Source organism: Lissotriton vulgaris, chromosome 3_1 (genome assembly GCF_964263255.1).
Source record: "Lissotriton vulgaris chromosome 3_1, aLisVul1.2, whole genome shotgun sequence".
Lineage (NCBI taxonomy): Eukaryota > Metazoa > Chordata > Amphibia > Caudata > Salamandridae > Lissotriton > Lissotriton vulgaris.
In genome coordinates, this window is record NC_141689.1 from 1,216,292,270 (window position 1) to 1,216,316,439 (window position 24,170).

Consider the following 24,170-nt stretch of genomic DNA (forward strand, 5'->3'; position numbering starts at 1 on the left):
AGAGTCGAGTATCTCCTCAGCGCTAAAAACTGCGTCAACGTCGTCGACGACAGTGTCGACGACGACAGCATCGTCGACCTCTACCTCGACGACTAAGACGACGCCTTCATCGACGGCGAGTATGCCAGTGTCGTCGACCATTCCTTTTACTCCATTGCCGACGAAGATCCTATCGTCGACAACTAAGTCGACGTCTAAGCCAAAGATGACGACGATGGTCCCATCGACGAAGATCATCCCATCGACGAAGGGCACATCGACGACAAAAATGACGACGGGGAAAATACCGTCGACGAAGGACACGTCTACGAGAACACCGTCGACGGGGACATCGTCGACGTCGGGGAAAATACCGTCGACTAAGGTGATGACGACGACACCGTCGACTAAGTCATCGATCCCTGGAAATGCACCGTCGTCATCGGCGCCGCAGCTGACCACTCCAACAGGAAAATGGAAAGAGTCTGCGTTACTTTCTCACGCCATGGATACCCTACCGCCACAGACATCCCATGTCACCATTAAGATCACGAAGAAACCAATTACGCCAGACCTGACGTCACCCAGTAAGGTGCAAGAGCTGCCTCCAACCTGTCTATTACAAGGCGAGGAGTCTGAGGAAGAGCAGTACACACAAGCCACAAGCCCATCAGACCTTGTGGTTAAGTGCCAAAGCACTGATGAGGAATTAGAAGAGGTGGAACATGTAGAACATTCAGTCCACACGAGTCCACACACAGGTTACACGGATGGTGTGCCTACCAGTGGCCATTGTGTCTGACCTACAATTTTTAATCCAGGATTATAAGCAGCGGTTCCCGGAGCAGCCCTCTACGCCTGTACCTGCTACTGTACAAGCACCCACTCCTTTGGCCTTACACAAGCCCCCACCACTGGCACTCAGCAGAGAACAAGAGCCAGTGCAGGAAATTTATTAGTCTGCTGATGAAGAAGGTGACCAAGAAGAGGGCGAGGTACGTGACGATGAGTCTGACCCAGATGCAGATCAAGACATATCTCTCCTTCTCCGGCCTCCACGGAACCACAGTCCTCTGAATCGCCACCCGCAAACATTGGTGGATTCCACAACCTTGTAGAGCGTGCAGCCAAGCGATTCCATATGGCTATGGAAACTCAGGAAACTGAGTGCTTCCTGTACGACTTCAAGGAACCAGCCAAAAAGACAACCAAGTCAATCCCCATCATTGACTTTATATGGAAGCAAGGGAAATTATTGATGCAAACACCAGCCTCAATTCCAGTAGTGGTACCCAGGCTTGAAAAGAAATACAAGGCAACCTCATCAGCGCCAGCATGCCTCACAGATCACCCCAAGGCAGATTCTGTGGTAACCCAGGCGGCGCAGAAAAATTCACGCAACCCAGCATTGCCCTTGTCAACACCACCTGACAAGGAAGGCAGAAAACTAGATACAATTGGCAAGCGTTTTTCCACCACGTCGGCCATGACAGTAAAGGTTGCAAATTCCATTGCACTCCTGGGCCGCTACAACCGGCAACTTTGTGCAGATATTGCACCTTACCTATCTCAACTGCCAGAGGATGTAAAAGAGGAAGCTCAGTCACTCCTCTTGGAAGGACAGACGTCTGCTTCCGAACTCATTGACTGCGCAATGGATGTCGCCTTGACCGGGTTCAGGCAATTGGCAGGTGCTTCTGTACTCAGAAGACAAGGCTGGCTCAAGGCCACCTCTTTTCGCCAGGAGGTGCAGACGAAAATTATTGATATGCCTTATGACGGCCAGCATCTCTTTGGGGAGAAGATTGATGAGGCCTTAAATACTATCAAAAAGGACACGGACACTGCCAAAGCCCTAGGGACACTGCAATTCCGAAACCAGTCCTTTCGTGGGAACAAAAACCGAGGTCAATCCTCTTATAGAGGCACATATCAGAACAGGTCCTCTTATTCATAGAGCCAGAACAGAACGCAATACCAACCGCGACAACAACAACAAGGGCGCCAGACTTCCTACGGCAAGTCTAACTATAGGGGGAAGAACCAGAAAAAAACAGCTGGCGGCCGCCAATGACTCGTGTCAATGGCCCATCCATCCACCATCGAGCTTCTTCAAAATTGGAGGAAAACTCACACACTTCCTCGCAAATTGGAGATTGATAACAGATCGGTGGGTGCTCCAACTCCTTCAGTTCGGACATTCTCTGGAATTTGTCACAATTCCCCCGACAGCACGACCTCGCAAACGGTCCCACAGACACCTACGATTGGTTCTTCAGGAAATCACTTCCATGATGCAGAAGGGAGCGATAGAGAAGGTTCTCCCATTTCTTTCTGATCCACAAGAAAGGGAAAAAGTGGAGACCAATCCTGGATCTCAGGGCACTCAACGTGTTCCTAAAGAAACAATCGTTCCGTGACACTCCAGGACACCCTGGGACTATTGCAGGTTATTGTTATTGTTATTTTTGATTTGTAGCGCGCTCAATCACCTACAGGCCTCTAAGCGCTCGGGAATCGATGGTAAACAACTTTGACAGTACAGAGGGCATCCACTAGCCTACGTGGCTCACAGGGCTCTCCTGAACAACGGCGTTTTCAGCCCCTTTCTGAAACGTAGGAGGTTTCCTTCCTTTCGTAGTGGCTCAGGTAGTGTGTTCCATAAATGCGGAACCAGCACCGAAAAGGCTCTACCGCCCTTGGTGGCAAGTTTGTACCGAGGGCAGACTAATAGCTGAGAGTCTGAGGACCTAAGAGCTCTCTTTGGGCTATACATTGCCAGGCGATCTTTGATGTAAGCAGGTGCCATGCCATAGATGGCTTTATGGGCGATGCACAGATTTTTAAATTCCACTCGCTCCTTAATAGGGAGCCAGTGGAGGCTTTGTAGCAGGGGGGATGCTTTAGTGTGTCTTGGCTGTCTGAAGATAAGACGAGCTGCATCATTCATCACCACCTGTAGCCTATTTATCAAGGTTTTTGGTAGGCCAAGGTAGAGGGCATTTCCATAATCTATGCGTGAAATCACAGTAGCTGCGACGATGGAACGTAGCATAGATTGGGAAATGATAGGCACTAATTTCCGTAGCTGTCGGATGATATTAGTACAGCTGCCCACCACTGAAGAGATTTGGCTGACCATAGAGAGGTCACAATCCAGTTTGATCCCCAGGCTCTTCACGTTCAAACTGGGTTTTGGGGCTGGACCTAACTCTGCGGGCCAGTAGAGGTCACACCATGGTGAGGTGGTAGATGAAATAACCAAGACCTCAGTCTTGTCTGGATTGATTTTTAGGAGGTTTCCTGTCATCCACTGGACCGTGTGTCTCAAAAAATTCTGAGTGTGGAGTTGGGCGGTGTTTGTATTGTCAACACTCAGCAGCAGCTGCGTGTCGTCTGCGTAGTTATATACTGTGCAGCCCATACTCGCCAGGGAGGCAATCAGAGGCTGCAGATATAGGTTAAACAGCAGTGGGGATAGGGCCGAGCCCTGAGGTACCCCACATTTTATTTCTCCCACTGCGGAGATTTCTTCTCCGAGTTGTATTCTTTGTGTCCTTCCTGACAGAAAGGACTGCAACCACTCGAAAGCCCGGCCTTTGATGCCAAAGTCACTCAGCCTTTCCAGTAGCAGCGCATGACTGACGGTATCGAACGCCGCTGAAAGGTCTAATAAAATCAGGTCGCTCGGTTTTTTACCGTCAGCCAAGCCTCTCAATTCATCCAGCACCGAGAGCATCACCAACTCAGTGCTGTGGTGGGTAGGGGACTACATGACGTCCTTAGACCTGCAGGACGCCTACTACCATATTCCTATCCTCAAGGGCCACAGGAAGTACCTCCGATTTGCTGTAGCGGGGCAACATTACCAATTTCGTGTCCTCCCGTTTGACCTCAAATCTGCACCACGGATATTTACCAAATGCCTCTCCCCTGTGGCAGCCTTCCTTTGCCAACAAGGACACCAGGTCTTCCCATACCTGGACGACTGGCTGGTAAAGGCACCATCTGCGGAAGGCGCAGCTAAATCCTCCAGCGCCTGTCTTAACATTTTCCAACGTCTAGGCTTGACTCTCAACCTCGAGGTCTACACTCGAGCCCAACAAGGTCATTACCTTTCTTGGGGCGACTCTGGACACGGAACGTATCAAAGCTTTCCCCTCTCAGGAGAGGAAAGTCAAACTCATCTCCCTGGCCACGTCCGTGGCATCAAGGAAAACTTTACCGGTCCGCACCTTCAAGTCTCTCCTAGGCATGATGTCCTCATGTATCATGCTCATACCCCATTGCCGCCTCAAGATGCGCCCACTCCAGGAGGAGTTGACAAACCAATGGACACAAAGCACACGATCATTCGAGGACCGCATACGAGTCACTCGAAACATGGTCAACCACTTACAGTGGTGGAGATCGCTCAAACACCTGTCAAAGGGATTGCCGTTCCTGCTGCCCACAGAGCCACATGTGATAACAACGGACGCATCCCTAGAAGGCTGGGGAGCGGTCCTCCAAGAACTCCAGGTCAATGGCAAATGGACAGAACAAGAAACCCGGCTCCACATCAACCTATTAGAGTTCAGAGCGGTCTTCCTGGAACTACAAGCCTTCCTGCCACGCATTCAAAACTCCCCAGTGCTTGTCAGGACAGACAACACCACGACGATGCACTACCTGAACAAGCTAGGGGGGACGCTATCACTATCACTATCTCGCGAATCGCAAAGAGTCTGGAACTGGCTTGTGGTACATGGAATAACGCTGAAAGCAGAGTACGTCCCGGGCAAGGACAACGTCTTGGCGGACGCTCTGAGCAGACAGGGAACTCCATCTCACGCATGGGAAATGGACCTGGAAGCCCTGGAATACCTATTCGCGGAATGGGGAACTCCGCAAATAGACCTCTTTGCCACGAAAGAGAACGCCAAATGCCCAAGCTTTGCAAGCAGGCATCACCAACCGGGGACCCTTGGAAATGCTTTTTCCATCGCATGGTACAACATCTTTGCATACGCCTTTCCGCCATTCCCACTGATACCTAGGATTCTCAGGAAAATGAAGTCAGAACACTGATCCTGATCGCTCCATTCTGGCCGAGGCAGCACTTGTTCACGGACCTCCACCGCCTCTCGGCCCAGCCACCTATTCGACTGCGTCAACATCCAGCTCTGCTCACAATGTCCCAAGGACAGGTTCTTCACCCGAATCTGAGCTCTCTAAAGTTGTCAGCGTGGCTCCTGAACACAGGGAATTCAGCCACCTAAACATCCTGCAGGAGTGCAGAGACATCTTTGCAAAGGCTAGAGCGGACAGCACTAATAAAACCTACTCATTAAAATGGAAGCGGTTTTGCTCTTGGTGTGTGGCCGAAGGCCTACATCCTTTCCATATCACTCCACAGCAGCTGCTACCGTACTTGCTACATCTGGCACAATCTGGCCTTGCGCACGCATCCATTAAAGTGCACCTGGCGGCGATCTCCAGGTTCACAAGGACTTCTAAAGGTCCATCCCTGTGGGCAAATAGACTCATAAAGCAGTTCCTTAAAGGCCTATACAGGTCCTTCCCACGACCAAGACTGATCCCTCTGTCGTGGCACCTCAACGTGGTCCTTCACCAATTAATGAAGCACCCCTTTGAACCCATCCATAGGGCGGACATCAAATTTATCTCCTGGAAAACGGCCCTCCTCCTAGCCTTGACTCCGGCTAGAAGGGTCAGCGAGTTACAGGCTCTCTCAATCCAAGACCCTTTCATTCAGTTCAGGGAGGACAGAGTGCTCTTACGAACGAATCCTCGGTTCATTCCGAAAGTCCCTTCGGACTTCCACCTCAACGAACCAGTGGTACCCGGGTCATTTTTTCCAAATCCCTACCACAGTAGCTGAGAAAACTCTTCATTCATTGGATCTGAAGAGGTGTCTTAAATTCTACATTGACAAGACAAAACACTTCTGAAAATAGTCTCAACGCTTTGTTGCCTTTAGTAGACCACGGAAGGGCATGCCCCTGTCAAAACAAAGCATTTCAAGGTGGATTTCCTCAGCGATCACCTTTTGCCACGACAAGGCCGGACGACCTTTGGACTCAAGAGTCCAAGCCCATTCGACAAGAGCCATGTCCACGTCTGCAGCACTGTTTGCTGTAGTGCCGGTATTGGACATCTGCAGAGCGGCGACCTGGAAGTCACCGCATACCTTCACCAGGCACTACTGCCTGGATACTGAGCTGATGAAGGATGCAGCAGTGGGCCAAGCAGTGAGGTGAGCCTTCTGACATCCCTCCATCCATTACTGGTATGCACATTCTTTTCTAATATTTATATGACAATGCATTTTTGGTGGTTTTACAGTCATGTGTTATGTATTATCTACAGACTTATATATGATGTTTCATCAAAAATGTGCATAATATATTGCTTGCTACTCTGATTCAGGCATGTGAATCTATGAAAGACACCCAAATACTGGATAAGAAATGCGTTACTTACCTGTAACTGCAGTTATCCAGTATTGGTGTCTTTCATAGATTCACATGCACCCTCCCGCCTCCCCTGGAAGGACTCGCCTATCTCTCTAACAAGTTTACTAGCTTGGTGCGTACGAAAATCTAAGACCTAGGCTCCTGACAGGAAGGTTCTAGAAGGAGGTGGTAGCTGATTGGTTGGTTTTCTTTATTTTGTCCTTTTTACAAAAGGACATAGATAGGCCACTAAGGTGGGACCCTTGGGCCTACTCTAGTTTGGTCCTTTATACAAAAGGACGTGGATAGGTCACGAAGGTGGAATCCTTAGGCCTATGTTTCTCTATAGTGTAGAAACAAAGTGGGGTTGGCTCTAATCAGCAAGGCTGAGCCTATATATCAAATAACAAAGGGAGGTGCCAGTACTGATAACATTTATTAAATGCTAGAACTCATCATCCACATTAAGAAAATTAATTCAAGATAGGGTATTGCTACTTAGTTGCAATTTTATTTTATAGAAATAGTCATTTCTACTCCCAGACTCCTTACCATCTTGTGTACACTACCTATCTGTATTATTCCTTAATGAATGGTGTAAAATTTAAAAAATCTATGGGAATGTACGATTTTTAAACAATTGTACTTAACTATTGTATAATTGATGCAGATCTAGTTTGTATTTTCTTTTTATTGTAGCAGCAGTATGTGGTATGCTTGATTCAGGTTTGAATGCGGTGAATGCCCTTGAATGTGACATGATTGAGGTTTTGGAATGTTTGAAGTGTCTATGTGAATGTAGTTTGATGTGTCCTTAATTGTCCTAATTTTTCTAATGCTTCTCTTTTCTGATGTAAAGATAAATTTTGTAATAATTGTTGAATTTCTATAAAATAAAATTGCAACTAAGTAGCAATACCCTACCTTGAATTAATTTTCTTGATGTGGATGATGAGTTCTAGCATTTAATAAATGTTATCAGTACTGGCTCCTCCCTTTGTTATTTGATATGTTTCTCTATAGGACATTACTTTTTTATATACCGGAGGTTCCCGTCTCGACGACGGGGAATGATTCAGGCATGTGAATCTATGAAAGACACCAATACTGGATAACTGCAGTTACAGGTAAGTAACTCATTTCTTCCACATTGGGCAGTCCATCACTTTGCCCACCTTCTTTCTGCCTCTGCATCCCTCGAGAGAGGAAGAGAGGCTCCACCGTCTGGACACAAAACGTGTGCGCTCGTTTTATCTGGATCGCACACGCCAGTTCCGGGTGGATGACCAACTCTTTGTTGGTTACGTGGGCGGTAAGAAGGGTAAAGCGGTGCACAAGCGGACCATCTCGCGGTGGATCATCTTGTGTATTCAGGCGTGTTACTCCTTGGCTAAGAAGGAACCCCCTGTTGGGCTGAGGGCTCATTCCACTCGGGACACAGCGACTACTACTGCCTTGGGCCGAGGAGTGCCCTTGCAGGACATTTGCCAGGCGGCTACGTGGGCCTCGCTGCACAAGTTTGCAAGACACTATTGCCTGGACAGCCAAGTCCGGAGGGATGGCTTCTTTTGCCGTTCCATCCTCCAGGACTTTCTGGTGTGATTATTGGTTCGCAGACCCACCACCGGGGTTGGTATTGCTGGGGTATCTATTCTAAGGTAAGGAATCGAACACTAACCTGTTTCTTTCAGATGCACAAGTTACTACTTGTGTAAAGATATATATGTAAGTGACATTAGTTAGTGATAGATGCCTTACCGACCCACCCATCCTCCCCATTCTGCGAACCGATATCTAGGGTTTAGGTCATCCCCTTTCAGGGCCCTATTTTCATGGCACCAGTGTTGGTTTTTAACACGGCTCAGCGCTTCTGGCGCGGAAAAGCTGTGTCAAAGAACTGATGTCAGCACGCGGAGGCGGCGTCTAAGTACTCCGTCATCACGACGCCGCCGACGGACGCGGAGCCGCAGATGACGCCTACCGACGCGCAAGGGTACTGCTACGCAAAAATTTCCGGATCCAGTCTGACGCCTGGGGATATTCTAAGGTAAGGAATCTATCACTAACTAATTTCTCTTACAGATCTATCGTTACACAACTAGTAACTTGTGCTACAGGACATTTTGGTCTGAGCCCACTCCAGACTCCAACTTTGGGAGGTACTGATTTGTTATCTCTTCTACAGGAAAGGAATCCGCATTTGGAAGTATCCATCAAAAGAACAAGTTACTTATTTACAGTATCACTTTCTGGTTAATACTTTAATCACAGATTGATTCCCCACTGCCCTGCCACCTCCCTGTTCGCTGAAGTGGTTTCTTCATCATCTAAAAAGGACCCACATTGGAGATCTGCACATTGCATTGGTACCAACATTTTTTTTTAATAATTTGTGTCTGAAGATGAGAAAAGAGTTTATTTTCTTATTTTTTTACTGGCAATACTAATGCTGATTGCCAGCGGGCTGAATTTCAGTGAAGAGGCAACCTTTCTCAAAGTATCCCTAGACACTAGTTTACTTGTGGGTCATCACCAGTATATGCCATAATGTATACTGTTCCAGTTAGTCATTTTTAGGTCTCGCCTTTACCATTCCGCAGGAATGGGAAATGGGGAGAATTCAAGTCGGCTATTTTCTCTTCAAACCAAAGGGCTTTCAGCCGCGGTTTTCTTGCAGTTCATGTGAATCACGTGATCAAACATGCACGAGCATTCACGTCCAGGGCTTCTCCTCCCCTAGCAGCACTCCTCCCACACCAGCAACTCCCCCCTCCCACACCAGCACCTCCCCTCTCTCTCCAAACAAACACAGCCTTGCTGTAGCAGCACTCCTCCCACACCAGCAACTCCCCCCTCCCACACCAGCACCTCCCCCCTCCCACACCAGCACCTCCCCTCTCTCTCCCCGCAAACACAGCCTTGCCCTCTCCCACACCAGCACCTCCCCCCCTCCCACACCAGCACCTCCCCTCTCTCTCCCCACAACAGCACTCCTCCCACACCACACGGAGGATTCAGCAGCCACTCTCACCAGCTTGTGGCTCTTGTCTACCCCTCTTTTTCTTTCCCTTTCTTTCGATCCCTTTTCCCTGCATGATGCTCCCTCTTTCTTTCCCTTTCTTTCGATCCTTTTCCCTGCATGATGCTTCTCCCTCGATCTCTCTCCAACACGCTCTCTCTCTATCTCCAATCTCTTTCTTTATCTGTGATCTATTTCCCTCTCAAGTCTTTCTTTCCCCTCCTGCCTGCCTCGCTCTCTGGGACAAAGGTACACTGAAACCTATTATCGCCCAGATTCTCAACCACGTCAGCCCTGCTAGGCCTGCATAGTGTTCCGCAGAGGATCAACACAGGACAGAAAGGAGCGAAGTGCCTGTTGAAGCTGGAAGCTGCGGGAATACTTGTTTCCGTGTTGCACTGCACGTCATTCCTTTGTGCTCGTGCCCTCTGTAGAATTCCCCAGCCCCTCAGCTTGGCTCGTCATCCCCGCCCACCCCCTCTGCTCACTCCCCGCCAGCAGGGCCTTCACACATCCCTGTCGGCTGACTCACTTGGATGTTGGGATGTCCTACAGTGCAATCCAGCCGGCGTTATCTTTCCTCCTGACGGCCTGTCCGTAAACCTCCCACACACATCCTGCCGGTAGCCGGCAGGTGTGCTGAGAGGGCGTGCCCGGGCTCCGCCTTCGAAAGGTCCTGCCATGTGAACAAGGGACGAAAAATACAACTCTGTGCTGAAAAATAATTAAGAGCCTCGAGCAATGTGGCAGGAATTTATTAGCAAGCAGCAGCAAACAAGGAAATAGACCTAATTTTTTATTATATGGCCTGGCGTTAGCCCAGTCCTTTTGATTTTATTAAAATGTGAAGCATTCTTATAGGAGCATTCCGCTAGACATCTCGCTCGCACATCAAAGGCTGCTCACTCAAACACCATATGCCTGCTCCCCACCCCCGCCCCCCACCAGACTTCATTGGAATGTGCCAAAGCCATCTGTTGCTTCCCCCAGCAGGCTCGGCCTCACTTACTTCTCCTCCCCCCTAATTAACATCCCTCACGGCCTAGTAATTACCTCTTTTCATGCTCTACATTGGCCAATGCTTGTTTTCTTTCGTAGAGCCACTTAAAAAGTGCGTCATTTTTCATCTGCGCAGCCGAACCCATGACCTACAAGTGACCCATCTCAGCATCGTGTTCTTGGCTCAGTAAATCACGATAAAACTTCAGAGCTAGTTCCGACCGCAGATTAGTTTTTATGAGGGCTCAAAAAAGAAACGGCACATGCAAGCAGAGAAGGAAGTCATCAGCGCCACTCCTAACAGCTCCTAATGTACGCTCAAGTGGCCGCAATTTGTAGAGCTGTGCGTTATTTATCCAGTTCTAAATACTTCCAACCTGAGCTGCTATAAAAAAAAAATGCACACAATTACAACATTAATAAATGTGAATAGTACGGGGGTGGCTTATAAGGAAGGCATGGCGGAATTGCCAAAACTGCAACAAGCTGACAATGTGTTGATAATTTCAATACCCAGATTGGTCAACGAGCTAAAGTTAAACGCTGCTACTGACCAACATGCGTTCTGCAGTTAGAATTCTGAATTCAAGTAATGTCAGCTGGGCGGTTCATCCTTCCGATGTAAATATAAAGTAATAGCAACTCCTGTTGTCTAGAACTCTTATAAACGAGAAGCCTCTCCGTTACTTGCTACCACCTTCATGGCATTTTTTGAGCAACCAGTGCACCCTGGATTCCTGCCACCTCCAAATGTCAGTTTGGATGAAGTTGTGTTGGGTGCTGATTTCTATTTTCCACCTCGGGATACTTATAGGGACAACAAGTGGGTGGTAAAGTTCATTGGCTCAACTCCACATCTGAGGACTGGCTTCCCTTGGGTCTGTGATGCATCACAGAGAGAGCAGGGCCTGTGTTGCAGCGCAGAGAGGCTGCACGCGCTTTCCATCCAGCGCGCGAAGCGCATTAACACCAAAGCCATCTGTTGCTTCCCCCAGTGGGCTCGGCCTCACTTACTTCTCCTCCCCCCTAATTAACATCCCTCACGGCCGTGAACCAAAGGGATCACTTATAGAAGTGATCATGCGAGTGCAGCATAGTTCGTTGGGGTCCAGTTTTGGGCACAGGTTTAAACCTTCTTTCGGTTCCACGTGTAATTTCTCCTGCTTTCACGTTGATAAGAGCTCTGGTAACAGCCCATAAACAACCTACGTTGTTGCTGGGGCCTTATTACTTATGCTTGTGTCAGTTTTCACAGAGCCTTTGACAAATGTGCTTTGTCAAGATAAGCACAGCTTTAATAGGTTCCTTTTCTTCCGCTCTAAGAATTCCTTGTGTGCTCTTTAGAAGTGTGGGGGGGGGGGAGGGGATGAGGGGGGTGTGTATATCACCCTTCCATCCGTTTGCCTTAACACCTTTTGCAGATGTCAGCCGCATCTGATTCTGGGTTAGAACTGTTTGCTGAAATATTTACCGTTTGTGATAAATTCAGTGGTTAGTTTTATGCTGTCAATAGATGTGGGACTTTCGATTACAGACATTTTGCAGAGAATATGTTTGATTTACGCAACATCCATAAACAATGTTATTTTAAATGTAAAATAGTAACTTACATGTGAGAAATGGGGGAGGAGGGGTGCTACAGAGATTACATACAGTGAGATTATTTTAAGATAACTCGCTATCCGCCTTTCCCCGTGCAGCTGTGACTGTGTAATGCTTAGGGACACTTTAACCTAGTTTGTTTTTTCCTCTAACGTGACTGTGAGCCCGTGGCTAGGAAGGATGCGCTACCTGACCCGCGCTGTTCCTTTGTGTCTGTTAAATATGCATATAGCTCATTAGGTTATAGTGCCTGCTGCAAATGCGTGTGTCTGTGATTTTCTGTGTAGCTAACCCATGTGTCCTCTGTACAAACGGGACACACATCTACGCAACGCCACTCAACTACGCAACGCCACTCAACTACGCAACGCCACTCAACTACGCAACGCCACTCAACTACGCAACGCCACTCACACATGCAACGCCACTCACACATGCAACGCCACTCAACTACGCAACGCCACTCAACTACGCACACATGCAACGCCACTGCCACATGCAACGCCACTGCCACATGCAACGCCACTCACACTGCCAACCACACTCACACTGCCAACCACACTCACACTGCCAACCACACTCACACTGCCAACCACACTCACACAGCCAACCACACTCACACAGCCAACGCCACTTACACAGGCAACACAAATCACACAGCCAACGCCTCACACACAGGCAACACCTCTCACACAGGCAACCCCACTCACACACGCAACCCCACTCACACACGCAACGCCACACACACACACACACAACGCCACACACACACACACGCAACGCCACACACACACACACGCAACGCCACACACACACACACGCAACGCCACACACACACACACGCAACGCCACACACACACACACACACACACGCAACGCCACACACACACACACACGCAACGCCACACACACACACACGCAACGCCACACACACGCAACGCCACTCACACACGCAACGCCACTCACACACACAGCGCCACTCACACACGAAAAACACTCACGTTGCCAATAGATCTCGCAGTACGACAGGTGGAACTATTACAATGGCAAATAACAATGCCATTCACTGTTATCATTTTGAATACATAAAGGGCTTTGTCATTTACACAACCAATAGCTCAAACTTTCCTACTGCGAGACCTATTGGCAACGCCAGTGCTTGTTCTTTTTTTATTATCACAAGTTGTGCCACTGTAAAACTAACAACATTTAATTAGCTACCTGGTAATTCGTACTGAAGGAATGTGGTGAACTTCTGTTTGTTATTGGACTTGGCCCCCATATTGTAATACAATGTAAAAGGCACCGACTGAGACAGAATTCTGTATGATTTGCTAACAAGTGCATTTAATTACCATAAAGTTTTGAAATAGGAACATTTGAAACTGCTATGGCTATAAACCTTTTCTGTCTTTTTCTCGTATCCAACTAAGTGTGATTTCTTTTTTCTCTCTACTATAATATATTTTCCCCAAACTAGTCCAAAAAGAATCTCCATTTTGATACTGATGGAAGTGAGAGTCCCTATGTTTTCGGTTCCATGGACTTTGCAGACTGTGACTTTTATGAAGACTACCCATTTTCTGGTCTCATGCCTCTTACGCCAATTATCATTAATGAGGTAAGCTTTACACACTATACAGTGGTGGGACTATTCGAAATAAAATGTGCATACGTGTCGACTTATGAACTATCCCAAAAAATGCTTGTAGAAAATGGCAGTGTCTACCCAAGTAGTAGGCTACAAATTTACTTGGGTTCAAGGTCATAAAATGTAATTTCTTATGGTATCCATTTACAACAGAAGTTCCATACTGTTTCTAAATTGCAGCTTGTGAACTAACTAAATCTGTTGTCTCAACGCTGAAAATACTGTATTATCTATTTTGTCATCCATTATAATTACTGTAAGAATTCATGAATCAAACCATCTTAAGATAAATTGTAAGCTGTAAACTGATTAATCTTTTCTTTGAGAATAGCATGCCATTTAAATTTTTAGTGGTGGGAAAAAGAAAAAATAGGTTACCTTAACGGGATTTGTTGCATAACCAGAAATTTTATTTTTAAATGGATGTCCGTTCTGTTTTCAAGATACAACATAAAAAAAAGCTGTGGTAAGCAAAGGTTATTCATTCAAAATAATGCAAATAGGAGTGCCAAACTCCATGCTGTCGATTTTGTAGACCATCATCTACCGGTTTAAAAAAACCAGAAGATCCATATCAAATTCTACAGTCTATGAATGTGGAAATTGCTGCCCAATGCGCAAACTCCAGGAATGCCAAGAGTGCATTTTTCCTTCTGAGTCCCCTTCCATCAGGAAACATGCAGTGGTGTAATCTGATGAGACTGAAGCACTCCCTCATCACTCTTCTGCCTTATTCCCTATTTATTTATGTATGTTTATTTTGGGACCATATATTGCAACTTTGTATCCCTATTCATGCTCGGGGTGCAGGTTCTTCATGCTGCTGATCTGTTTGGATGCCTGGACTAGGCTCTCCACCACCTCCTTCACAGACCTGTCATTACCTGTCCTGCTAGGTACTCCTAGGTACTCCTAAAAAGTGGCTAATTAAAACAAATCTTCAGTTGAAAGATCCTGAAGGATTCCCCCAAATATATCTTAAAGATGTCTGAATATATGTAGGCAGCGCTTGCTCAAGGGGCATTAACCCTAGTTGTCCAAACGGTAGCCATTTCCTGCTACCTCAACCGAACCATTACACTGAATTTTTTACAAATATAGCTAGCCACACGAGTCGGAAGGGAGATTTCCCTCTAGCTGTGCTAAGTGGACTCTTGTCCCCAAAAAGCTTTTGGGTTCCCCCTTCGTTAAAAAAAAATAATAATTAAAACCTGCAATATTCCGTAGTCCCGTGGCCACAGTTGCTTGGCCTCCTGCTCTTCTCACTGAAACTTCTAATGGTACAGTTTCGGCTTTTAAATGAAGAGCCAGTTCTCTATAGTTGCAAGATGGCTTATCTTCCTTTCATACCCTGTAAAAGAATTGCATCCATTGCTAGCCATTGATCTCAACCAGTTTGCTCTAGTTCATTCCCATAGAAAAGTTCAAGGGTCTGACTTTTGTTTAGGTGCTGATACAACAAAGGTTTTCATTCTTATCTGATGCCCTCCAGGGCGCGCACACTTAAACCTAACTTATGGCATGGGATTTTTGGATGAGAATGTCCCCTGCGTCATAGACTGGAGACGCCTGACTGCTTGCGACACTGGTATGCTGACTTTTGGTGTGGCTCTAACATCTTGCTAATCTGGCGTGTGTGCAAAGGCTAAGCCTAACCCTGGTAATGTGAGTGCTGGAACCCGCACTGTGACCTTGACTGGTGCTCCAAGCATATCTTCCTGGTGGGTATAGTACTACTGCCCATGCCTGGGGTGAGACGCAAGCAGTAGTTCCAGCGTATCCTGTTTTTAAAATCTTTCTTGTGAACAGAACATTTTCTGTGTTGGAGAGTGTTGTCTACTGACCTTTCACGTAAAGCTCCACTGTTTTGAGAGGCCTAGGACCTTGCTCTGACAACCTCCACGCATGTGGAGTGCTTGAATGTTTTGTGTGTGTGTGTGTGTGTGTGTGTGTGTGTGTGTGTGTGTGTGTGTGTGTGTGTGTGTGTGTGTGTGTGTGTGTGAGAGAGATAAGGCAGTGTGTGGTATAACGCAAAGTTAAGTAAGCACTTTCCGCAGGAAGGGCTGAGAGCCTGACTAAAGTGCTAAGACTCTGGCCTGCTGAAAGAGGGCAGTGTGTTCCTTGCCCTGCATCAGGAGAGACTGTCCAGGAGGAGAAGTCTAATGCGTTTTCGATGTGAGGAGCACCAAGAGAAAGCGAGCTACAACAGAGTGACATGTGGCGAGATCCTCGCTCTGAGCAGTTCCCATGTGAATAGCACCTAGACGAGCAAACCCAAATAGCATTGTTTTACGGTAATCCCCCATGAACCCTGAAAAACTGGTGCTTCTGGTGTCTGGAAAAGGAGTCCTGTTGCATCCGAAGATGCTGATTGGGCCTGAGACCACAACTGCTGAATGGATTGCATCCTGGTTGAGTAGGCCCCAAGACTGGATTTGCTGAACAACAGCATCCCTATGGACCTGGCTGGGAAATCATCACTTTCTAAGACTAGTTCTGGTGTGCAGTCCTACCACGCTGACTTTATTCAGAACCCCCTGTTGCCCTGCAGGGTCAATCACCATGGCCACAGAAGCAGTAAAGGCACTACCTCTAAGTGGAGTACGCAAACCACAGATACAACGCTACTAGAACTTCAACACCAAACATCAGGTAAAAGGGGGCTCTGTATGCAATTGAAACAAGAGTCTATTACGCGCATAGGAGTGCCATATGGACTTGAGACTTTGTCCGAGTGGACACAAACAGTGAAAGACAGAGTTGCACTGTTGGTCTGTGGGAGTTACTTATATAAATGTGCACCTGTGCACAATCCATGCCTACGCCCACAGTATATTGAGTCTTTAGTAATGAGATATCTTCAGTAGCTGCGCTACAATACTGGTAGAGCCTTAAAGAATCGTAATTCTGATTGATCGTTGTAACTGCAGATTCCTCGCCTTTAGAATATCCTTACGTGCCAATATGAACCCTGAAGCTTTTTCAACATAGCCTCTGTGCTCCAGTAGGTGGTGTTGTGTGGCTGTCAACTCTGCTCCATCCTGGAAGTGCCTGGAGCTACATATAGGTGCCAGCTAAATAATGTGACGTTCTTTCCTTTCTTTTCATGCTTGCTTTTTTAAAATGAGTTTTATTGACCTTTCTTTCAAGCATAACATCATACACTACTTACTGGAACGCACATTACCTTAATGCTGTTTAAAAATGTGCTATTGCTGTGCAGAATAACACACCAACGTATACAGTGATAATTCCACCTTGTGCAGTCCAAGCTCATCATCCTCATAAAGACACTCAAGCATTTCCTAACCCCAAGTTGCCACCTGATCGCCCACCCCAGTATGGGCTTGCCTATTTCCATTTTCCACCAATTGACTCTCTCGACCAGTGGGTTCTTCACGGGGTCTGGCATCAGGAGGGTCCGTTAATGTCTGTATCATGGCCTCCCAGGTGAGAAGATTGTCTGCCAGCATTTCATCCCATCGTACCCTCCACCCCACTCCAGTATATCCGTTCGCCAGTCCTGCACTAGATGGGGCCTGAGACTCCGCCTTTTAATGGCAATACGTCTCTTAGCTAGTATTAGGCCAAGCATTACAAACTTTCTGCTAAGTTTTCCTCTTGCTCCTACCTAGGGCTCAGCCAAATTGGGTTCTCCACTTGACATCATCCTAGCCAAAATCGCTGCTTCTCTATTCCACTATATTGGCCCCATTCATAACCCTGCTTCTTAATCTCTCTTTGAAAGAGGTATTACTCCCGGCAGAATGGAAGGCGGCACAGATGATCCAGATTCGAAACAATTCTAAAGCCCCTATGGAAGATTTGTCTAATCTTCGCCCGGTCTCTCTCCTCCCGCTCCTGAGCAAGCTTGTGGAGAAACACAATAATAAGCAGCTGTCTGATTTTGTGGAATCCACTGGTGGTCTGGATCCCTCACAATCCGGTTTCAGACCTAAATACAGCACGGAGGCCGCTCTTCTAGCGTTCACGGATAACATCATAATGACCCTAGCTAGCGGCCAATCCACGTTCCTGGTGCTGTTAGGCCCCTCTGCTGCATTTGACACTGTCTCGCACCAGATCTTGCTCAGGAGATTGGAGGAGATAGGACTAAGAGGCGTAGCATTGCAGTGGATGTCCGGCTTTCTCTCCTCTAGATCTCAGACCATCAAGCTGGACCCTTTCTGCTCACAACCTATAGAACTGACGACGTGAGTTCCTCAGGGCTCATATTTGAGCCTACTTTATTCAACATCTATGTGGCTTCCCTTGCATACCTTTTGAGGTAATCAGGTTTTGTCCCTATATCTTACGCGGATGACACACATCTGTTTGCATTCGATAAATTCACACCTTCAGTTCAGTCCACCTTCTCTTCAGGGATGAGCGCCATCTCCATCTGGATGAAAGATAATTTTCTCCAGGTCAATGCTGCAAAGACTGAGATTGTGCTCTTTGGTGAAGCTCCATTGTGGTGGACACCAGAGTGGTGGCCAGGAGATCTTGGTCCCCCCCCCCCCCCCCCCCCCCCCCCCCCTCGAAAAGACCTGTGTGAAAAACTTAGGCATCCGTCTTGATCAGGCACCGACCTTAAAGGAGCATGTGACTGCCACAGTCTGCTCCTGCTTTCATACACTGTGATTACTCTGGAGAGTCTTTCCTCTGCTTCCTGCTTCCGGGCTCGGTACGCAGAACTCTGAGGCAGGCGATGGGGCTGATTCGCTTGGAAAGTTTGTAACGCATTATCGATCTCTGCAAATGAGTCATCTCTCCGGCGCTTGCAAGTGGTGCAAAACACCGCTGCATAAACACCCCCCCCCCCCCCCCCAGACTCCTTTCCCTCCCACTGCTGCGCCGACTTCACTGGCTCCCAATACATCAACAGGTGCGATTCAAGATCTGCTGCATTGTGTATAAAGCATTGCATAATGAAGGCCCCTCTTATCTAGCTGATAGACTCACCAGTGACACCCCCTCCAGAACCCTCTGCTCGAGTACCAAAGCCCTCCTTTGGGTACCTCTGATTAGAAGAGCAAGGTTGGGAGGAAAGGTCTTCTCTTATCTTGCTCCGTCTTACAGGAATAAGCTTCCCATTCAATTGTGAGAATGTTCCGACTACCTTCGCTTTAGAAAGCTTCTTACGACTTCCCTTTTCTAGTCACTTGTCCTTCAAACTTCTGACAGCAGTGTCCTTTGTGCTGAGATACCCCTTCGGGGGTGAATCAAGCGCATTATAAAGCCCTTAAATAAAAAATAAAATAAAGGGAGCAGACTCATCAGACGGGTCTTAATCACATGTAGGGTGGCTCAGCCCTTTACCCTTATTGAGCTTAGTTAGCACCTCTACAATATCTTGTAATAGCTTGTTCTCGCAACGCGCACTTCCTGGGTCACAAGCTGGATATAGCCACCTGTGGAGAGAGGTATCGACACCTCACAGGCTCCACTATGTATTTGTTGGCATCTTTTCATGCCTTCTTAAATGGATCCAAAGCTAGCCCCTAACTTTTTCTCGTCAGATGACTAGCTTTTTTTTCTCCAACATGTCTTTCCCATGTGGAAGGTAATATTTTCCTTCCTAAAACTACAAGGTACAATCCATGCTGAGACTGTTGCAAAGATATGTCTGGGTCTGATTATTCCCCCTCCCACCACCCCACCCAAACGTGTCTCTGGTGTTTGGATTCGGGCCATGTCTCGAAGAACACCACTCCTGCTCGATGTCAAGGACATGGACACATTTCTGTCTCAGGGCCCGTCCTGCGACAGGTCGTCATTGCGATACAAGTCTTCAGGTTAGTCAAAATCAAAACGGAAGTACTGGAAGTTCATACAGGCTTTGTCCCAGTCTTGCAGCACTCCATCTGAGAACGGCGCTGAGGTAAGCGTTGTTTGCGCATGTGCGGAGAATAGACGCCTCTCGCTACTCTGCAGATTTACTGGCAACGCCCGCCCGAGGGTCAGAGTCGATCACTGACCGCGGACCGATACCGCCTCACAGGGACCCCTGACAGCTATGGCAGGTTTCCAGGTGTGGGCGGCGTTCTTGCTGAAAACGCCGGCGGGAACGGCGGGGGCAGCCCGAGAGAGAGGGGAGTTACAGCGAGTTGCTGCGAGAGTAGCGGGAGTGGCCCGGCGGAGGCGGGAGTTGCAGCTGGGAGTCAAGAGCCGCAGTAAGCTACCCCGTGGGACATCCGGCGAGTCAGCCCCCGCCCAAACACCTGACAAACTTTCTTGCATCCAGGTGGCCAACAGAGGAGGAGCCGCAACTGCGTTTTGGAATACAGGAGAACAGGTGCCTGCAAGGTGAGAGGCGAGGCTGGAGGGAAGGAAGGAAAGACGAAAAGCAAGCGCGGCAGCCACTAGAGGCCGCCGCAAAGTAAGAGCCGGGGGTGGACCCAGGGAGGCGGGTTGACTAGGTCCTTCCAGCCTGCGGCCCCCCGTGCACTCCGCTTGTTTGCCCACCTTTGCCCAATTGCCAGTCGCCACTTGCAGTTCGCAGTTTGCTGTCATTTTCCGTCATCTGCCATTCCCTACCACTCTAATTCATCAGCGGCAAAACCAAACTAAACAAAACCAGCAGTAAATAAGACAACAAACCAAATTAACTGATAGCAAATCGACAACTCAACTCACTACAACTCATTATAAACTTATTACAAACGTGAACAGAGTTAAAAAGCCAACTGCCAACGGCTAACAGAGATGCAAGCAACAAATAAGGCTAACATCGCTTTATCAACGCAGCCTGCATACCTCCCACATCATTATCAATCAAAGGGCCAATCTGCACTGCCCTCTTCGCAGCAGCATGAGGTCGGGGAGACTACGAGGCGAGGACGCCGTAGCATCCACATCACAGGGGAAGACAAAGAAAGCTAAGGGGGGTCCCCCATGTATGACCACCAACGGGGTGGCGGAAGAGACGGGGGAGGAAATCGAAGGGACAGCCATGGGCAGGGGTAAGAGTCCCGCAAAGACAGCCCAGGAAGCTCAAGGCTTTATTACAGCAGCCCCCGCAACTGACTCTGCGGACCTCGCAAAAAAACCCCAGGGCACGCAACATCAATCTGATATTCCTGGTTTACTAAGCTCGGACGAAGGAGCCAATAGGAACAAGAACAAGGACAGTACAACCAGCAGCCCTGCAGTGAATAATGAAGGAAACAATTTGAGAGATGTAACATCACTCCCGGCACACAGTGAACAGGCCCCGCACTTAAAAGCAAGCAAAAGAGCACTGATCACGGACTTCCTCAAAGTTTGTCAAAGACTTTCCACTGGGGGTGGGAGCGGAAAGGTACCCCCACTACAAGACTCCGGCTCCAAATGGAGCAGCTTACAACATAACGCTTACATGGAGGGCACAAATAAGGAAGACAAACGGTCCGTTTCACCACCATACCGGCCAAGGTGCTACAGCGAACCCTGCAAAGCCCAGATCGCAAGGACAAGAAGGAATTCTGGGCGCAAGGAGTCCGGCCCTCTCTGGCTAAACGTTTTAAAGATCCAACAAATAGCTAAAGACTTAGAGGAAGTTAAGGGGGAACCATCCATTCAGCCACCACAATTGACTAACATACTGCCGGCGCGCGCCCTAGTACACTGGGCCCCGGACGCAGCTGATGACTCGGTCTTTCAAGAGCTGAGTTTGCAGAATGTACATCTAATTCAGAATACGTCCACGACTATAACTGAGGAACCCCCTCCGCAGTTTCAGGTATATCCCCGCGTTGAAAAACCGTGCCCAACGCCTCAGGCAATCTCTTACAGTCAAATGTCCAGTCACCCCAAGCTGGGCTTGAAAAAAAAGCACCGCTCTCTTTCCACCGGACGAGGCACTGAAGACACAGACGCTATCAAAGATAGTCAGATATCGAAGCTACAGCAACCAAATTTAACAGCACTTGAGACTGAAAAACTCGAACGAAGCTCATGTAAGTCATCAGCTCTACACAATCAAGGTCCAGGGAAGGAAGAGAGCACCGATAAGAGATCAGGGTGCGACCAAATGTGTGAGCATCCCATCCAACCAAACCACTTAGTCTACTCTGCTACATCTCCGATCTCCATTCACAGACACGCTCGGGGGGAATCGCCAGAGAACAGTCAACCGGTTTCCATTTGGCCGCAATTATTAAAGACAATGGAAACCATAGGAGTCGCCATGTCCTACCACGCGGACAAACTGGACACTCAAGTCGACCTGCTCTACCGCCTGGCGTCTCACGTCCAGGGGATTGAAGCAAACCTTCAAGAATTAAATACCATGATTACCAAGGTTCAATTGAATAAAGATCATACGTTCTACACTTGTCACTGCTCCAACATAATAGACAAATTGGCCACAGTTCCCAGTCTGATGTCCCAAATACTGGGGGCTGTTAAGGATTCGTCAAAAGACTCCCTCACAGAAACAACCACAACATCAAGCGATTTAACCGGCAATCAGAAGTCAAAAGAGGACCCCGGTAGGCTGACGAGGCTGACCATTGCTAGCAGGGGTGAAGAGAGCCTTGAATCGCAAGATCATCCACCTTCCCCCCTCCCCCCAGCAAAGAAAAACAGGTCGCCAGCAAGCCCAGACGACAATAACCTGGTAAACCGAATAGAGGCAGCCGAGTCAATTCAGGAGCCAATTCCCAATGTCACGCCAACCGCTAATCACACCAAACAGGCTCCAACGCTTACAAAGAGAGAACGGAAGCGACTAAGGAAAGCCAGGAATGCAAAAGCACACAACCGAAGGGCCCCTCAAACCTCTCCGGGAAATTCCATCAACAATTCCGTGACCAAGGAAGTTAAACAGCACTTCGAGTGCGTCCCACTCCAAACTAAAACAATGTCAGAGCAAGGGACCACGTCGAGGGATCCTTCACCCACCAAGGCACCCTCAATTTCAAAAGGAGCAAAAAAAGAGCTCTTCATCTGTACACCCTAAATGGGAGAGGCCATCTGGACAGACCAGCCGCCCTAACGAGGGTCTCTAAGAACTCAGGCTCTACCTTAGATTACACCCTGGCTGACCCCGACCTATTCCACCACATAAGCGATTTCCGGATTCAGGAACTCGTAGAAAGCGATAATTTTCCACAGACCCTCATCCTGACCATTCACACTATGACAAATCAGAACGCATTAAAAGTGTTCAGTATCTTTAAACCTGTGGGACAAAAACCAGATCGCAAGGAACCACTTCAAGAGCCTGGAACCAACATAAACATCAATCAAAGGACGGAATTAAGCAACAAGAATACATCTAGCCAAGCCCCAGACATCAACAGCCAAGTTATCTTAGTCAATGCCGTAAAGATCAAGGGAGTCAACTCACGAGACACACAGGGCGGCGAATCTCATGTTCCAGTCCCCAATGGACAAGACCTCGCCAACAGCGTACAGATGGTAAACTCACACACATAAGAGCTAGAGGTTGACCAGGCAGGAACGGCCCTTCCACCTAATGAAGAAAGCACTCGACCAAAAATCCTAAAGCGGTCCATGCCAAGCAACAAAATCGAGTTTATTCCACAATATTGTTCAAGAGGGTTCTATGATATCCTGAATAGAGGGGCCTTTTTAAGACTTCTAGAAGAACTCCCAGGCCTACGTTACTTAAAATCGAGCGACCTTGAATCAATAGAGTTCAAACCAAACCCTCTTCAATCAGGTTCAGACTCGACGATTACAACTTGGACCAATCACACCATCACAGATCAAATCCTGTCTCATAGGGAGGTTTTCGTCGCATGGGGCATTGAACTAAAAAAAAGTGGAGCCTGTACGATATCCCAGCCCGCTGCGGAAACAAATCCCAAAAACAAGCCTTTTAAAAAATGCCAAAGGGCCAGATTTAAGAAGCAGCACCGAAGTGGAAGTGCAGCGACTCAGACAAATTACAATTACTTTCGCTCACCAAGAGGCAGACACGCCCGAAAGCTTGAATTGATAGTAGATCAACGATGGGGGAAAAGCAGGGTTGTATGATCTGCTCATGGAACATCAATGGCTTGAATACAAAGATGGAGGAAGACGACTTTATTGAGTTCATAACCCAATTTAAAATACTACTGTTCCAAGAAACATGGCAGACTAAAAACTCGCCTTTAGTAGGATACAAAGAATTCTTTGTTCCAGCCCAGAAGGAGGGACGTCCGGCAGGGCCAAAGGGGGCCTATCCATCTTCACATCAACTGATTTCACCTGGTCACCAATTTGCATCGACTTAGACTCAACATGGATGCAATGTATCAAAGTGGAAGTTTCCCCTAACCTGGGCCTCCTGATCGTGAATCTCTACATGCACCCCAGCGGAAAACACAAAGGAAAAAGGATAAAACTAGTCACCACAATTAAGACACTGAAATCAACCTACCCAAGCGCGAACATGATTATAACGGGAGATTTTAATCTGAACCTAACTCGTGGACAGGAGGGAACCCTCCCCGCTCATATTGAGCCA

General features: G+C 47.9%; 1 protein-coding gene across 1 annotated transcript in view; it reads left to right on the forward strand.

Moving 5' to 3' along the window:
• MELK (maternal embryonic leucine zipper kinase) overlaps nt 1-24,170 on the forward strand; it is a 350,951-nt gene that overhangs the window by 217,253 nt on the left and 109,528 nt on the right. The window contains exon 13 of the mRNA XM_086961674.1: nt 13,538-13,678. Coding sequence (XP_086817800.1) covers nt 13,538-13,678 — 141 coding nt within the window. The remainder of the gene's footprint in view (nt 1-13,537; nt 13,679-24,170) is intronic.